Source organism: Lynx rufus, unplaced genomic scaffold (assembly GCF_022079265.1).
Source record: "Lynx rufus isolate CCGP_SWC_20201006 ecotype Redwood Valley unplaced genomic scaffold, mLynRuf1.p SCAF_11, whole genome shotgun sequence".
Taxonomy (NCBI): domain Eukaryota; kingdom Metazoa; phylum Chordata; class Mammalia; order Carnivora; family Felidae; genus Lynx; species Lynx rufus.
This window is the reverse complement of record NW_025814825.1, coordinates 68,606,611-68,620,540: the sequence shown is the minus strand read 5'-3', so window position 1 is coordinate 68,620,540 and position 13,930 is coordinate 68,606,611. Positions and strand designations below refer to the sequence as shown.

Genomic DNA, 13,930 nt, shown 5'->3' with positions numbered 1-13,930 from the left:
ACCTCTCGGTCCGCCAGCGTCTCCCCTGCAGCGCTCCCTGCTGCTGCAAGGCTGGTCTGCAGCGCAGCTCCGCACCCAGCAGTGCGGCTGTGCGCAGGCCGCACCTCTGCTCAGAGCCGTCCGCTCAGCCGGGAGCCTTCCCGCGAACGTGAGCTCGAGTACCTCGGCATCCCGCGTGCCCGGACGGAACGCCCACGACCTGCTCCGGAGCTGCCACGCGCCCAGTCCGCTCCTGGAGCTCCCGGCGCCGGTGCACGCCCAGGCCACCCCCGTAGCCCCAGGGCTTCGGCCTCCTGGCCTCTTTGGCCCCACCCTCGTCACCCAGACCCGCTCTCCTCTCCTGCCCGCGGCATGTGGGCGAGCCTTCACCCTCCCCAAAGACAGTCTCCGCCTGACCTCAGAAAACGCGGAGACCGGGCGCCCAGCGCCCCGGGAGGAGAGGGACCCGGCCCAGCTTGGCGCCCCCGCGCCCCCGCTCCCCCCTCCCCCCCCCCCCCCCGCAGCCCAGCCCAGCCCAGCCCAGTCGCCCTCCCCAGCGCCCCTCCCCGCTCCCGGCCTGCACAGGTGCTGTTCTCGTCCCCCGGTGGCGAGCCTCCTCTCCCTTGCAGATCTCTGCTCATCCGTCCCGTGCTCGCGCGACCCCCTCGGGAGCCGACCCCTAGGCACGGCATTCACGGTTAGCCTGATGACCTCTCCCCGCAAGCCGGCTCCCCCGCGCCCCAGCCCCGACCCAGGCAGGGGCGAACTGCCGTCTGTAGGGTGGGTGGATGGATGGATGGATGGATGGATGCGGGAATGAGCTACGGCAGGCAGGAATGCATTCCGGGGTCCTGTGAGCGCGGTCCGCCGCGGCTCAGGGCCAGACTCGGGGCATCCTTGCCGGGCGGGGACGCGGGGAGGCTCGGCTGGAGCGCCGTCCAGGGGGGTGGGCGGGGGCCTCTGAGAGGTGGGGGGGCGCGGGCCAGCTCGGGCACGCCCCCTGGGGCCGCGGCCCCGCCCCCAAGTCCTCGTCCCCCGGGGCTGGGATGAACGCACGTGGGATGGCCGCCCGGTGGCGATTCGCCTCCCGAGTAGTGTGGCCCCGTCGCCGACCCGTAGGACCGGTTCCGCGTCCACCTTGGTTGCTAGGCAACCGCCAGCCACTAGAGGGAGGAAGCCAACCAGCCGGGGGTCGCAGCGCCATGGACCTGGTCATCACGCAGGAGTTGGCCCACGCCGAGAGCCAGCAAGGTGGGCGGGGGCCCCGACCCTCCGCTCTGCCCCGGGGGGGCCCGGTCCCGCTCGGTTCCGAATTCCCACCTTGGCAGGTCCCGCGACCCCTGAACCCTCCCCACCCCAGCGCTGGGACCCCCGCGACCCTGGGGAGCTCCAGCAGGTGCCAGACCCATGACCCTGTGACGCCCTGGGACCCGCCGAGCCCCGCCCCCCCCCCTCCAGTTGCCGCGGGACACAGTGACCGAGTGAAACCCGCGCTTCTCGCCTTTGGTTGACCTGGGCGACGGTAAACCGAGCCGCCCTTTTAAAAGGAGGCGTTGTCAGGGCCGCTGCTGAGGCTCAGGCTGCTGGAGGGGGCCGGGGGCCGTGCAGGGAGGACCCCAGACCCCTCCTCACCCTCCCGCCCGTCCCCACCTTGCTCAGTGGTGCCAGGCGTGCTTTCCCCAGCCCAAACCCGCCTCCATGTCGACCGCCTAGATGCTGCCTCCCTGCAGAGGGCCTACCAGCTGATCAAGTCGGCCAACCTGGGGAAATCCGAGTTTGACCCCACAGAAAGCTTCAGCCCTGACCTGTTTGTTCTGTGTGCGGAACAGGCCCTGAAGGTACCTACTCCCCAGGGTCCTGGTGGTGGTGGTGGGGGGGGAGCCTTCTGGAGGTCTCTGTTCTGGGTTTACCGGAAGCGGGAAGTGGGGCAGGAAGGTGCTGGCTCCCTGTCGTCAGATGGGTCCTCCAGCCACTCCCTCAGGGGTTTGCTGGAGGGGAGACGGGCCGCCAGGGGCGGCTTTCTGGGGCCTTCCATGGTGCTGTGTGGTCTCGCAGATGGGGCAGCCGGACGTGAGCGAGGACTGCATCCAGATGTACTTCAAGGCCAAGGGGCCGGTCACCCAGTTCCTGGGCCGAGCGCACCTGTGCCGGGCCCAGCTCTGCGCCCCCAAGTCCACCGAAAACCTGGTGAGAGGCCCCATGTCCTTTATTAGTGCGTCTGAGCGTGCCATCTTCCTGTGCACAACCTTAGCACGTCAGTGAGACAGGCCACACCACGTGCCCGTTGGCCATTTGCAAATCAGTACCTAATTGTCCCGCTCAGCTCCCCGCCCCCCCCCCCCAAACTGCCAGGCTGCCTTGAGCCTCCTCGAAGTTTTACATCTTGTGTCGAAATAGTCAGGTCTCCCCCCGCTTCCAAAATGCGTCGGGCTAGACAGATCCGAAAGTACTCTTCGTGGAGAGGCAGGCGAGCGGCGTCGTGTTCAGCGACGGGAAACTGGCCGAGTTTCCTGCTTCCGCCCTTTCCCTGAGCTCCCGTTGGACATTTGTGCGGGGGTCATGCCCGGAACAGCCGCCCTCGGGCCAGGCAGAGGGGAACCTGCAGAGAGCGCGCATGAGCCCCAGCCCCGCCTGCCTACACTCGGGGTGCCAGGCCAGCCTGTAGTGCGGTTTGATGGTCACCAAAGGGACCACGAGCCACGGTCGATGTTCTAGTGGCAGATTCAGTGTAATTGTGCATATTCTTTATGTCGTTTTAGGAGGAGTTTGAAAATTGTGTGACTCAGTATATGAAAGCAATAAACTTCGCGAAAGGAGAACCCAGGTAGGCCCGATGGACTCGGCCGTCTCTGACGGGGATTGTGTAAAAGGTACCAAACCACCAGGGGTCACCGAGCGCTGGCACCTGTTCAGACTGTAGGGGTTTTCCTTGTCCTGGTCTGTGTTTGGGGCGCACGTACGGCTGTGCTCGTCTCTAATGTGCGGAGCTGGGCCGCACAGGCGCATCGTCCCCCCCCCCCCCCCCCAGCCTCATCGTTTCCTCTGTTCTGTGGTTTCTGTGGTCTGCACGTGACTTTTGTCTGCCTTCTCTCTGGGAACCTCTCCTTGGCCCGGTCTCCGTGGCTCCCTTACTTTCTGGGCCTCTCTGAGGGTTCAGCCGCAGGGTCCCCTCCCCCTGCTGCCTCCACTTACCTATTCCCCCCCCCCCCCCCCGATGGATTGCCCGGGCCAAGGCCTCGTATCTGTGGTGATTCGGCTAACGCTCCAGCACCGTTTTCTGCTTAATCAGCGTTTCGGTTTGCAAGAACTACTCTCGAAGCTGTTAAGAACTGCTGTTCCTACAACCTACTTAAGTAGGATCCAACATTTAAAGGAGGTTCGGGTGTAAATAAATCCCAGATTCACGCACCCGGTGATCTAGTAGGTGCTGCTCACGGCCCCCTCTGGCAGCCCCTGCTGTGGGTGCTGGGGAACCGGGCCCAGCCCCACAGACCCTCCTCACTGGGGACGTGTGCTAAGGGAAGTGGGTATTCAAGGGGACTGTGTCCTGGAACTGTGAAGCGGGAGTGGCAGGCAGCCTGCATCCAGGGGATCTCGGGGGCACCTGCAGACTTCCTGTTGGGCGACCAGCAGCCTTGGCGGCTGGCAGGACCATCTTTACAAATAGACGAGGGCGCAGCTTGGCAGAGAACGAGAGGGGCTCCGAGTCAGCCCCTTGAAGGAGCAGACAGCCTTGTTTTGTTGCCGTGCCCTGGGTCCTCCCTCCATCCGGGGTAAGAGCAGGCATCCACGGCGCTCGCGCACCAGGGGAGCAGTGAGGACCGCCGGGCGCCTGGAGTCTTGCAAGGCAGAGCCGGCCCCTTGGAGAGGCCGGAGCGAGAGGGGCAGATCGGCCGCTGTGATTCTCTTGGTCGGCACCTGCTTCCAGCCCTCAGGAGGAAGCCCAGCTTCCGGGGGTGTCCCTGCTCCCCTCTTCCTCCCCCCCTTGGCTCTATGGTGTGCAGGTTTGGGAGTTTTGCTCCCTAAAGGTTTGCTCTCCTTCTTCTGCCTGCTGGACCCTGCACCTGCACTGCTGTCCCGGCTGATTGCTCATCGCAGGTCAGGTCTCAGCAGCACGTTGCTTCCTCCAGCAGGCCTTCCTTGGTTCCCCCTCCTCTTGCCCGTTCTTGTCTACCCCTTGCGAACCAAAGGAGACCTTGCTGACTGGTGCGTTTGCACAGGGAGCTGGTCACTTTTGGGTTGACTGAATGACTGAAGGGGTCTCTGGGCTCAGGAGTCACGTGGCGGGGTGACCGTGGCCGGGGCTGAACTTGGAGCCACCAACCCCTTCTGGGCAGGGCGCCCGTGGCCACCCCAGGGAGGGCTCTGCTCACTCTGGCAGTGTGGGCGGGGGGCAGCTCAGATGCCGCTGCTGCCATCTACTGGAGACGCCCGAAGGGGCTGGGGACAGCCTTGTGGCCTAGTCTCAGACTTCCTCTGCTCGGGTCGCAGGTATCACTTCCTGGTATATAACGCATCTGTCCTCTACTGGCAAATGGTGAGGCCGTTTCTCAAGCCGGGATATCATCACCATCTGATCTCCAGCCTCTCCCAGATCGTAAACGTGTTAAACCAAACCGAGGAGGAAGACAAGGAGTGGCAGGCAGAGCTGATGCTGTGAGTGGAGGTGGCCCGCCCGGCCTCGGGTCCCTACCCGACGGCCCCGTGCAGCCTCTGACCTGCTTCCCCTCCCACCTTCACCGGGTGGGACTTACACTGCAGGGTGCAGGGCATTGCTTTGGACTCTGTAGTTAGAAGTGCGTGTTCTGTGCGCTTGTCTAATGATATCTCGGGATGAAATCGCAGCGTGCTGATCACGCGGGTGTCACAAGCTGAGCGTTCAGACTCAAAACGTAGGAAATGAAAGCTTGTGTCGCAATCCTGGTTCGTGGTTCTAAAAACTTCGTTCCGTAACTATTAATGCAGTAGACACTTTAGCAACGTAAACTCAGCCCGAACGGCCCTATTTAGGGAAGCGCACGCCAAGGCATCACCACAGGGACGGCCCTGAGGAGCCACAGTGAGATGTCAGCACGCGGTCTTTGTGCGGGGAGGAGTGAGCAGCGGCCAGACTCACCCCGTGTTTGGGGAGTGCCGTGTGCGGGCAGCGGCCGGGTGGGTGTCCGCGAGACGAGCCAGAGGGTCTGCCCTGAAGTTGGAATCAGGAATCTAGACGCTTTCTTCACCCGCTTTATGGCTACGTGGGGAGCTTTTAAGAGAAAATCAATACGAATATGATGTTTTTTTGAAAAAAGCTTATTTTAAACATCTTAGGGAGTTTCGGTGCGAATATTCCCTTTTTCCCTCCTGCCGGGAGTAGGAGTGCTCTCTCGGCCCCGGTGAGCCGCACCGGGGGCCGAGCCGTGTGACTTCCTGACGCTTGTGAGATGTGAAAATAATAAATGCATACTAACCTGGTTATTAGACACGTGCAGCAAAAAACGATTCCGTCACATCCAGCATTTTGCATCATCCAGGGAGCTTCTGGAGTGTTATCTACAAGCTGGAAAAAAGGAGGAGGCCGCGAAGTTTTGTGCCACCGCAGCGCCCTTTATAAAAGCTAACGTGCCCCAGAAATACCGACACATCTTTTCTGTTATGGTAAGCTGGCATGTTGAAAAACGGAGGCAGAAGTGATTTTCTTAGGTGTCATTTTCAGAAAACGGTGTAGACAAACAGCCCCGTCCACCCACTGAGAGGCACAAAAGCATACGCACAGTGCACGTGCGTCAGCAAAACAAAACAGAATCTTTTGCTTTCATCGTGATCTTTGAACACTTCACTCGCAGCATCACTGAATTAAAAAGGGTCGCAGAAGGTGTGTTGCGAGAAAGTCATTGTAAACCCCAGCAACCTGCATGAGGAGCACCACCGACCACCACTTCCGTGGGGAGACAGCACGGGTTGGCTGTGCACACCGAACATAAGCACAGTTGATGAGAAGACACTTGCTCATTCCAAATACTAGTTTTAAGGGAGGATGTATGTAACATAACAACGGATACCTGGACCTCTACCTAATCTTTTGTTTAAATCAGTTAATAGCTCGATTCCGTTTGACAACAGGTGCGCCATGAGTTACTGGATGAGCTTCAGTTAAAGGAAGAAAAGAGAACCTCCATAAGCCTGTCTGTCACCTACCACATGAACGTGCTGAACGCGTAAGTGGTTTAGGAGTTGAGGGGCTGGCCGGTGTCTCTGTGCTGCCTGAGGGGCTGTGGCCGTGCCGGGGTGGCCAAGGCCTGGGCCCGGAGGACGGGACTCTGCGTTGCCTCCCTTTACTCAGAAGCAGCCAGAGAGGCTGCCGTCGGTGAGGAAAGTGGTCTAGGAGGACACAGTCTCCAGCTGGGTGCGACCGTCTGACAGGACCTTCCAGGGGAGGCGTGACATTTGACCCTGACATTGAGAAAAACAACAGTAGGGAATGGGTAAAACCCTGACGGGTGGCTCAGAGCAAACGAAGAGTGGAAATGTACCCGGGCACACACCTGCAACAGGGCTTTAGGAAGGGGGAGATCCACTGTGTGCGAAGAAAGGGCAGTGGGAGACGAGTGTGCGTGAGGGGCGGTGAGTGTGTGAGGAGCTCAGCGCGTGTGAGGGGCAGTGCGGGTGTGAGGAGAGGGCAGATGTCCGGAAGCGGGCAGGTTGCCGACCCAGGGTGCCCGGCAGGGGAGGTACGAAGGGCCAAGCCAGCCCACGAGGGAGCCGTCTTCTGGCTCGGGTCCCGGCAGAGGGTCTGTTCAGGAAGAAAGCTTGCTCTGGGAGTGAGGAGGATAAGGAGCGTGAGACGTCCTCTTGGAGAGAGAAGGGACGAAGGAGGAGCGATTTTTCAGGCCTTCTGTTGAGTGGAAAACACAGGCTCGTAGACTTGGGAGTTTCTCTTAGGATAATTTGAACAAACCTGACATGACGTCTTCGTTATTTAATGTTTGAATACATTCTAGGAAATTGGATAAAAATGAGTTACCTGAAGATGTCAACGCAATTCTGAAGAAGACCTATGAACACTTAAGTTATTACAATCACGAGCGCTTCCCTTCAATCAGAGAGGAAAAGTAAGTGTCTCCAGTTCCACACGTCTGTAATCCCTGCGTGAAACTCGCAAGTGTAGGAAATGTGAGAAGACAGAAAAGGCCGTCCTAAGTACCGTACGGGCCTCGGCCATTGTGGAGGGTTTCATATATTTCTTCCCACTGTCTTTTTTTGGTCTTGAGGTGTGTACTGTTTGGGGAGCATTCGGGACACGTAACTGCATATTGGACTCTAAATCAAATTTGACTTCTTTTTTTTTTTTTATTAAAAAAATTTTTTTAACGTTTATTTTTGAGACAGAGAGAGACAGAGCATGAACGGGGGAAGGTCAGAGAGAGGGAGACACAGAATCTGAAACAGGCTCCAGGCTCTGAGCTGTCAGCACAGAGCCCGACGTGGGGCTCGAACTCACGGACCGCGAGATCGTGGCTTGAGCTGAAGTCGGCCGCTTAACCGACCGAGCCACCCAGGCGCCCCCAAATTTGACTTCTAAGTGTAGGTGCCTTTCAGGTCACTACAGCATCTTACACCCCGCATTTCAGTGTCTCAGTTCTGTGCCTTCCAGAATCCTCTCGGTGCTGTTTGAGTTTAGGATAAGTCCCGGGTCGGATTCCCAGGAGTGGGTAGCTGAGCCAGAGGCTGACAGAATGAACCAGAATGTACTTTGCAGTTTATTCCCGCAGAGATGATGGGTTTGCTTCCCAATCCACTGTCACATTGTCACGTTGACATAAAAGGACGGAGCGAGCACAACCACACCCCGTTGGTGTGGCTGCTGCAGTTACCGTATCGCTTTGTGATCCGTGTGCGCGTCCCCCAGGATCACTGAGGTGTGACCCTCAGCCGTGTCTGGGCCCTTCAAAGTCCCGCTGTTGAGAACTGATCCCTTGATAAATCCCACCAATTTTCTCATCAACTCTGCACTCCGAACACGTGAAACATCCTGGCCATTGTCCACAGTGATTATTTACATACTTTTTCCATCCATCATTTGTTAGTTGACTTGAGGGTGTTATGGGTGGCATTGAGCCCCCCCAAAAGATCGTTCAAGTCCTAACCTTTGCTGCCGGTGAACATGATCTCATTTGGAAATAGGGTTTTGTGGATGTAATCAAGTCGAGATGGGATCACACTGGATGAGGATGGGCCCCGAGCACTGACTTTTGTCCTTATGAGAAGAGGGAGGTTTGGGGCACGGATGCCCCTGGGGAGGAAGGCCGGTGACGATAGGGGCAGACACGGGAGAGCCGTGGCCGCAAGCTGAGGAACACCACGGATGGCCAGCAAACACCAGAAGCCGGCAGAGCAAGGAAGGATCTCGCCCCGGAGCCGTCAGAAGGGGTGTGGTCCTGGGACCTCCATCTCGGTCTCCGGGCCTCTAGAACTTTAGAGATTAACTTGTTGCTGTTAGGCCACGTCGTTTGGGGTAATTGGTCCCAGGAGCCCTAGAAAACTCATAGGCGGGGTCTATTTTCAGCTGCTACGTCACAACCTGTCACAGACATGGGGGCTTCAGCAGTGCACGCCGATGACCTCCCTGTGCCCGTGGGACAGGGATCTGGGCACAGCTGCCATCGAGGTGTCAGCAGGGCGGTAGCGGTCTCTTCTGAGACCCGACCGAGCAGGGGCATTATCAGCGCCAGCTGCGGATTCCGGACTAGCACAGGAAGTCAGCGCTGTTTGGGGTCTGGCCACGGAAGCGGCCTCTGCCCGACATTGTGGGTTCCTGTCGGTTAGAAGCGAGTCTCGAAGGGAAGGGATCACACAGGCCATGGGCACCAGGGTGTGGGGTCACTGGGCATCCTGAGGCAGCTTGTGTCTAGACGGGATGACCGGGGCCACAAGATGTCTTGGGTTCACTGTCACTTCGTGTATGAGCTCCTCCACTGCTCTTGAATTTATACAGAGTTAATGGGCCGGGGGTGGCCTGGGTATGCATTTTTAAAATGATTTTCATCATTTTTTTATTTCAAATTTAACATGTAATAATTGTAGAGAGTTTGAAAATGAATCGATGTCAAATTTCAACATGATCACGTAGGCTTTCACCTGCTTTTCCCGTATAAATTGTGAACACCTTTCGGCATCATGAAATACTCTACAACGGAGTTCTCGACATGGGTTTTCAGACCCTCGAGGCGGTCAGTGAGGACACCTCGGGTTGTGTGAACCTCGGGTTGTGTGAACCCAGGCACATACTTTTGAAGGCGGACGCATGTGTGCACATGGATGTGTGGCGTCCCCTCCGGCGTCCTCTGCTAGGGCTGGGCCCTCCCTTGGGGGGTCTCACTACTCATATGAGCGGCCCCAGGGGAAGTTTCTAGAAATGGGTCTCTGGGGCACCCGGTGGTGCAGAGCCAGGCCTCCTGCTGAGCTTGGATTCGAGGGTGGGGGGTGGGGGGCGGGTCCGTGCAGCCCGAGGGGCACCGAGCTCCCTCAGGGAGCACCGAGGGGCAGCATGTCAGGGGGCCGGGCCTGCCGGGGCCTTGGAGCCCCGGGGGCTGCAAGGTGAGTACGGGGTACGTTCCTGTCACCTCTGTCCATTCATTGCTCCCTTGTTTCTTGGTTTCCAGAATTCTTTTGCTTTTTGAACTGGCTCGTCTTTCCTTGACCTTGAAATGTGAGCAGATCTCCTCTGACTGCATCTCCGACTTGAAGAAAATCGACAGCCAAGTAAGTGACCGATGACTGTGGCACGCAGCGCCTGCTCCCTGGGATCCGAACACAAAAGGCAAAAAGCAGGGAAAGGAATTGGAGCGGGCCTCGCGGGGAGGGTCTGGAAACAGGCGCCTGGTAAACGCCTCCCAGTTTTCCTCACACGCATGTCACGTCGTTGAGATGATGCGATGTTCCCGCCGTCCCTGGCACTGACCCGTGTTGCCACCGGCTGTTTGCACGGTCCACTTGAACGGCTGCACCGTTATTTCGGGATATTCGTGGTCCGAAACTTACTCCTCAGCCACGTTCTTGGACGTTTGAATCCTGTTATCTTTTGTTCTTACGTGAACATTTTGTGCCTGAAGATTTTATCTGCACTTAGGGGTTTCCCCCTAACATAAGGTCACTGACGGGAAATTACTCTGGAAGTTTCACTTTTACGATTTGAAAATGCATATTGTAATATTGCCCTCCAAAGAAAAATTTACATTCCCGCCAGAAGTTTCTAAGCCAGCTTCAGGTTTTAACTTAAGAAACCACAAGGGCTCTCACGCAGAGCAGAGGCTATTTAGTGGTGGCGTGGACAGTGTTGAACACGGTGCCCGGTGACCAGCAGAGGCCGTGAGGGCCACTGCCCACGAGGGTGAGGAGGTTGGAGGGAGGATTTGCTCGGGTTGGGCGGGGGGCGGGGGGTCACTTCCTGCACTTTCCATTGAGCACCTGCTGTGTTTAGTCCCAGATTACCTGTGGGTCCCAGACACCAGCGGGTCCTTGGGAGTCTCCCTCCAAATAAAGCTCTAGAGTGCCGCCCCTTCCGCGGTGCAGAGAATGGGACACTCGGTTTGGCAGAGGGGAAACCAGTCATGTTTGTGGTTCTGTGGATCGGGAAATCGTTCTAAAAAGGGAAATAAAACTTCATTTGGACCTTGACCGGCTGGTAGAGCGTGGATAGGGCAGTGGGGTGGGGGTGGGGCTGGAGACCGCCAAGGCCAGAGAGCGGGGAATGAAGAGAGCGGACGTACCTATTTGGAAGCACTTCCGGGTTCTTTTGCGGGCTGTTCCTGTCTTCTGTGTCCACACACAGTGGCCCAAACTTAGCATCGGGATCCCACCGGCTTCCGTCACTCGCCAGCTGAGTGACACCCTCGGGGTGTAGTTTTTTTCTCTGTACGGAGCCAGCAGGGATGAGACCGCTTTCCTGGGGCCGCTGTCGGAGTCCAGTGCCCTGTCTGTGGTGGGGGGGGGGGGTGGTCCTTGTTGCCGTCGGCGGCTTCCTGCAAAGGTGGGTCACGTGTAGGCGGCGGGGCCCTCACCACCCTGCTGCCTCCGGGGGAGGTCCCTCAGGGACTCTCTCCCCGACTCTCCCCAGCCGGCCCTGCCCGGCCGAGCTCGGAGGTGGCCTCCCTTCGGGCCGCCTGCCGAAAGCAATCTCCAGCGAGAGGAATATCCCTCCTGGGGGGGTGTCATCCCTCCTGGTGCTGCCATCTGACAGGGTCAGCGGGTGCTATCAGGCCTGTGGCATCTGGAAACGTCCAGTGCCCGTTCTTGTTTATGTAAATTTTTCACTCGAATGAGGCGGGCTCAGCGAAGTGCACCTCAGAGGTCAGCGCCCCCTTTCCTCGCTGGTCTTTCCAACACCCTCAGTATTTATTGGTGCTGGATTTCGTGAATATTCTGCGTGTACTTGAAGTGGATTCCTTCATTTTTTTTAAATGTTTGTTCATTTTTGAGAGAGAGAGAAACAGAATCTGAAGCAGGCTCCCAGGCTCCGGGCCGTCAGCACAGAGCCCGACGCGGGGCTCGAACTCACGAACTGTGAGATCGTGACATGAGCTGAAGAGTAGGGCACCTAACCGACTGAGCCACCAGGAGCCCCTAACACGGGTATTTCTAATATCACTTGAGAAAGAGCGCATTGTCCTATGTCATATGTCACCCCACTTCTCAGCGTAATGCCTGGCCCTGGAGAGGTGCTCTGCAGATTTTTGTTGAACAGATGGATGGGTGTTAAGATCATTCCAGTCTCTCTAAAGCGGGCACGTTCAGATTCCCATGGTTTGCCAGCTCTTTCTTCGTAGGGTCTCCCTGCAGTGACGGGCAACGTGGTTGGGAAGTCACACGGCTGGGTCAGGCCCGGTCCAGACCCACCCTGGGTCAGTGTGGAGAAGCGGCAGCCGAGAGGGAAGAGGCGTCATCGGGGAAACAGGCAGAGCGAGGTTTCCGGCACTGACTGTAATGCCTGATGTCTTACTATCCTCTTAAGAGGAGAGTTAAACAAAAGTAAAGCAAACACAAACGCGTAGTTCTAGGTGATCGTTCAGAAATGAGTGGACCTTTTCTTAAAAGGGCGAAAGGATACGAAAGGGACATGGCGAAAGAAACGAACTTTTTCTGGCCAAGATGGAATAGAAGGCCCTCAAGCCTGAAACAACGAAAAAACCAAACAGTATGTGAAACGCTACATTTCAGGACCCTGAACAATAGATGATGAAGGGAAGCGAAACCAAGAGGTGGGGAACAGACGGGGTGGGTCTTAGCATCGTCCAGTTTACCGCCTGGAGAGTTTGTAGACTCGGCGGGCGGAGGGGAACACGGGTGAAGCCGGTGGCAGTCTACCGGTTGGAGGACGAGCTGCTGGTCAGGAGGACGAGGCGGCCCCAGTTCACGGACCGAGGACCAGAGAGGAGCCAACTGCACGAAGGGAGCTGTGGAGAGCTCCAGGGGCTCCGTCAAGTCTTCAGCCGCGTTCTGATTAGTGCCCGTGTATGAGGAAACTACACGAGCTGCAGAGAGAATCCCCCAAAAGGAGACCAGGGAGCAATCTTCAGAGGTTACACGGGGCTGAGAGTACTTCCTGGAGTGGAATTTAAAGCCATTAGACCTAGATCCTGGCTTCGTGGCCGCTTAACACACACGTGTGTCACACACAGCATCACCACTGCCAGCTAGCCAGTGCCCGGGCCCCCGGAGCTGCTGTCGCTTTGCAAGCACCCGCGACGCAGGCTGCCGCCTGGGCGCCTGTGCGTCGGACATCGGTGCCACCACCGCTACCAGGGTGCTCGCACCCCAGGCCGGGTGCCAAAAGAGATCCCCGTGGACATACCCTGTGGGAGAAAAAGGGATCGGGGGGTCCCCAGCAGCCTTCACCACCAAAGACTCCAAGAGACCTTGAAACATAAAATGTAGTGGGGGGTAGTGAAAAGGTAGAGTTTTTGTACGTGATTGGAGTGAAATTGTTTCAACTTAAAATAGATTGACATTACTATACATTTGTAAGGAGCTTTTTGTAACCGTGAAGCACAATGCACCAAAGAGTGAAAGAATCAAATCATCCCACAACGGGGAGCCATCAAATCCCAAAGGGAAGAAAAAAGCAAGCGAGGAAGAAAGAAACACAGAAGTGCAAAAACCAGCCGGGAAGGAAGATGGCAGTGATCAATCCTTACCTGTTAACAATTACTTTAAATATAAAGGGTTAAATCTTCTATCAAAAGAGACAGGGTACCGAATGGGTTAAACAACAAACCAAAACAGGCCCGACTGTGTGCCCACAAGAGACTCACCTCAGCGTCAAGGGCACATGTAGGTGGAAAGTGAAGACGTGGGAAAAGATACTCGTGTAGATGGCAACCACAAGAGCGGAAGTAGCTGCACTGATACAAAAGTCGAAAAACGTAATGAGACGAAGAGGACCGTCATATAAGGACGTGATGAAGGATGGAGATGAACAGCCTATGAACAGAGAGAGGGCGAGGTCTGGAAGGGTCCCAAGGGCAGGAACCTCTGTCCCTGTAGAGTGGAGGCGGCTCACCCTCCTGGTATATGGACGTGTTTGCCAACCTCGAGGCTCCCCGAACCCTGTACTGTTGGGACGTTATGGAGGCTCCCTCCCATAGGCGTGATGCAATTAGTAATCCATCTCCAGCCCACGTCCGCTCTCTCGGGGGTAGAGGCAGGGCTGAGAATCCCAAGCTTCTAATCATGGCTTGGTCTTTGTGTGACCGGCCCCCACCCAGGAGCCCCCCCCCCCCCCCGGGAGTCACATCTTTAGGAAAGATGCTCCCGGTGCTCTGTCACTCAGGAGATTACCAGGGTTTCAGGAGCGCTGTGCTGGGAACCGAGGCAGAGACCAATGTTGATATTAACTCACGTCGACACACCTACTAGAATGGCCGCAGTGAGCAGACTGACCGCACCAGATGTGGGAGAGGACGTGGGCGGG

General features: G+C 57.3%; 1 protein-coding gene across 1 annotated transcript in view; it reads left to right on the top strand.

The window, feature by feature from the left end:
* Window positions 1-1,181: 1,181 nt before the first annotated feature.
* Window positions 1,182-13,930, top strand: part of CFAP46 (cilia and flagella associated protein 46) — a 94,426-nt gene continuing 81,677 nt past the window's right edge. Inside the window, 9 exon segments of the mRNA XM_047073650.1 lie at window positions 1,182-1,230; window positions 1,693-1,817; window positions 2,035-2,166; window positions 2,739-2,803; window positions 4,471-4,635; window positions 5,496-5,619; window positions 6,085-6,179; window positions 6,963-7,073; window positions 9,624-9,723. Of these exon segments, the coding sequence (XP_046929606.1) occupies window positions 1,182-1,230; window positions 1,693-1,817; window positions 2,035-2,166; window positions 2,739-2,803; window positions 4,471-4,635; window positions 5,496-5,619; window positions 6,085-6,179; window positions 6,963-7,073; window positions 9,624-9,723 (966 nt within the window).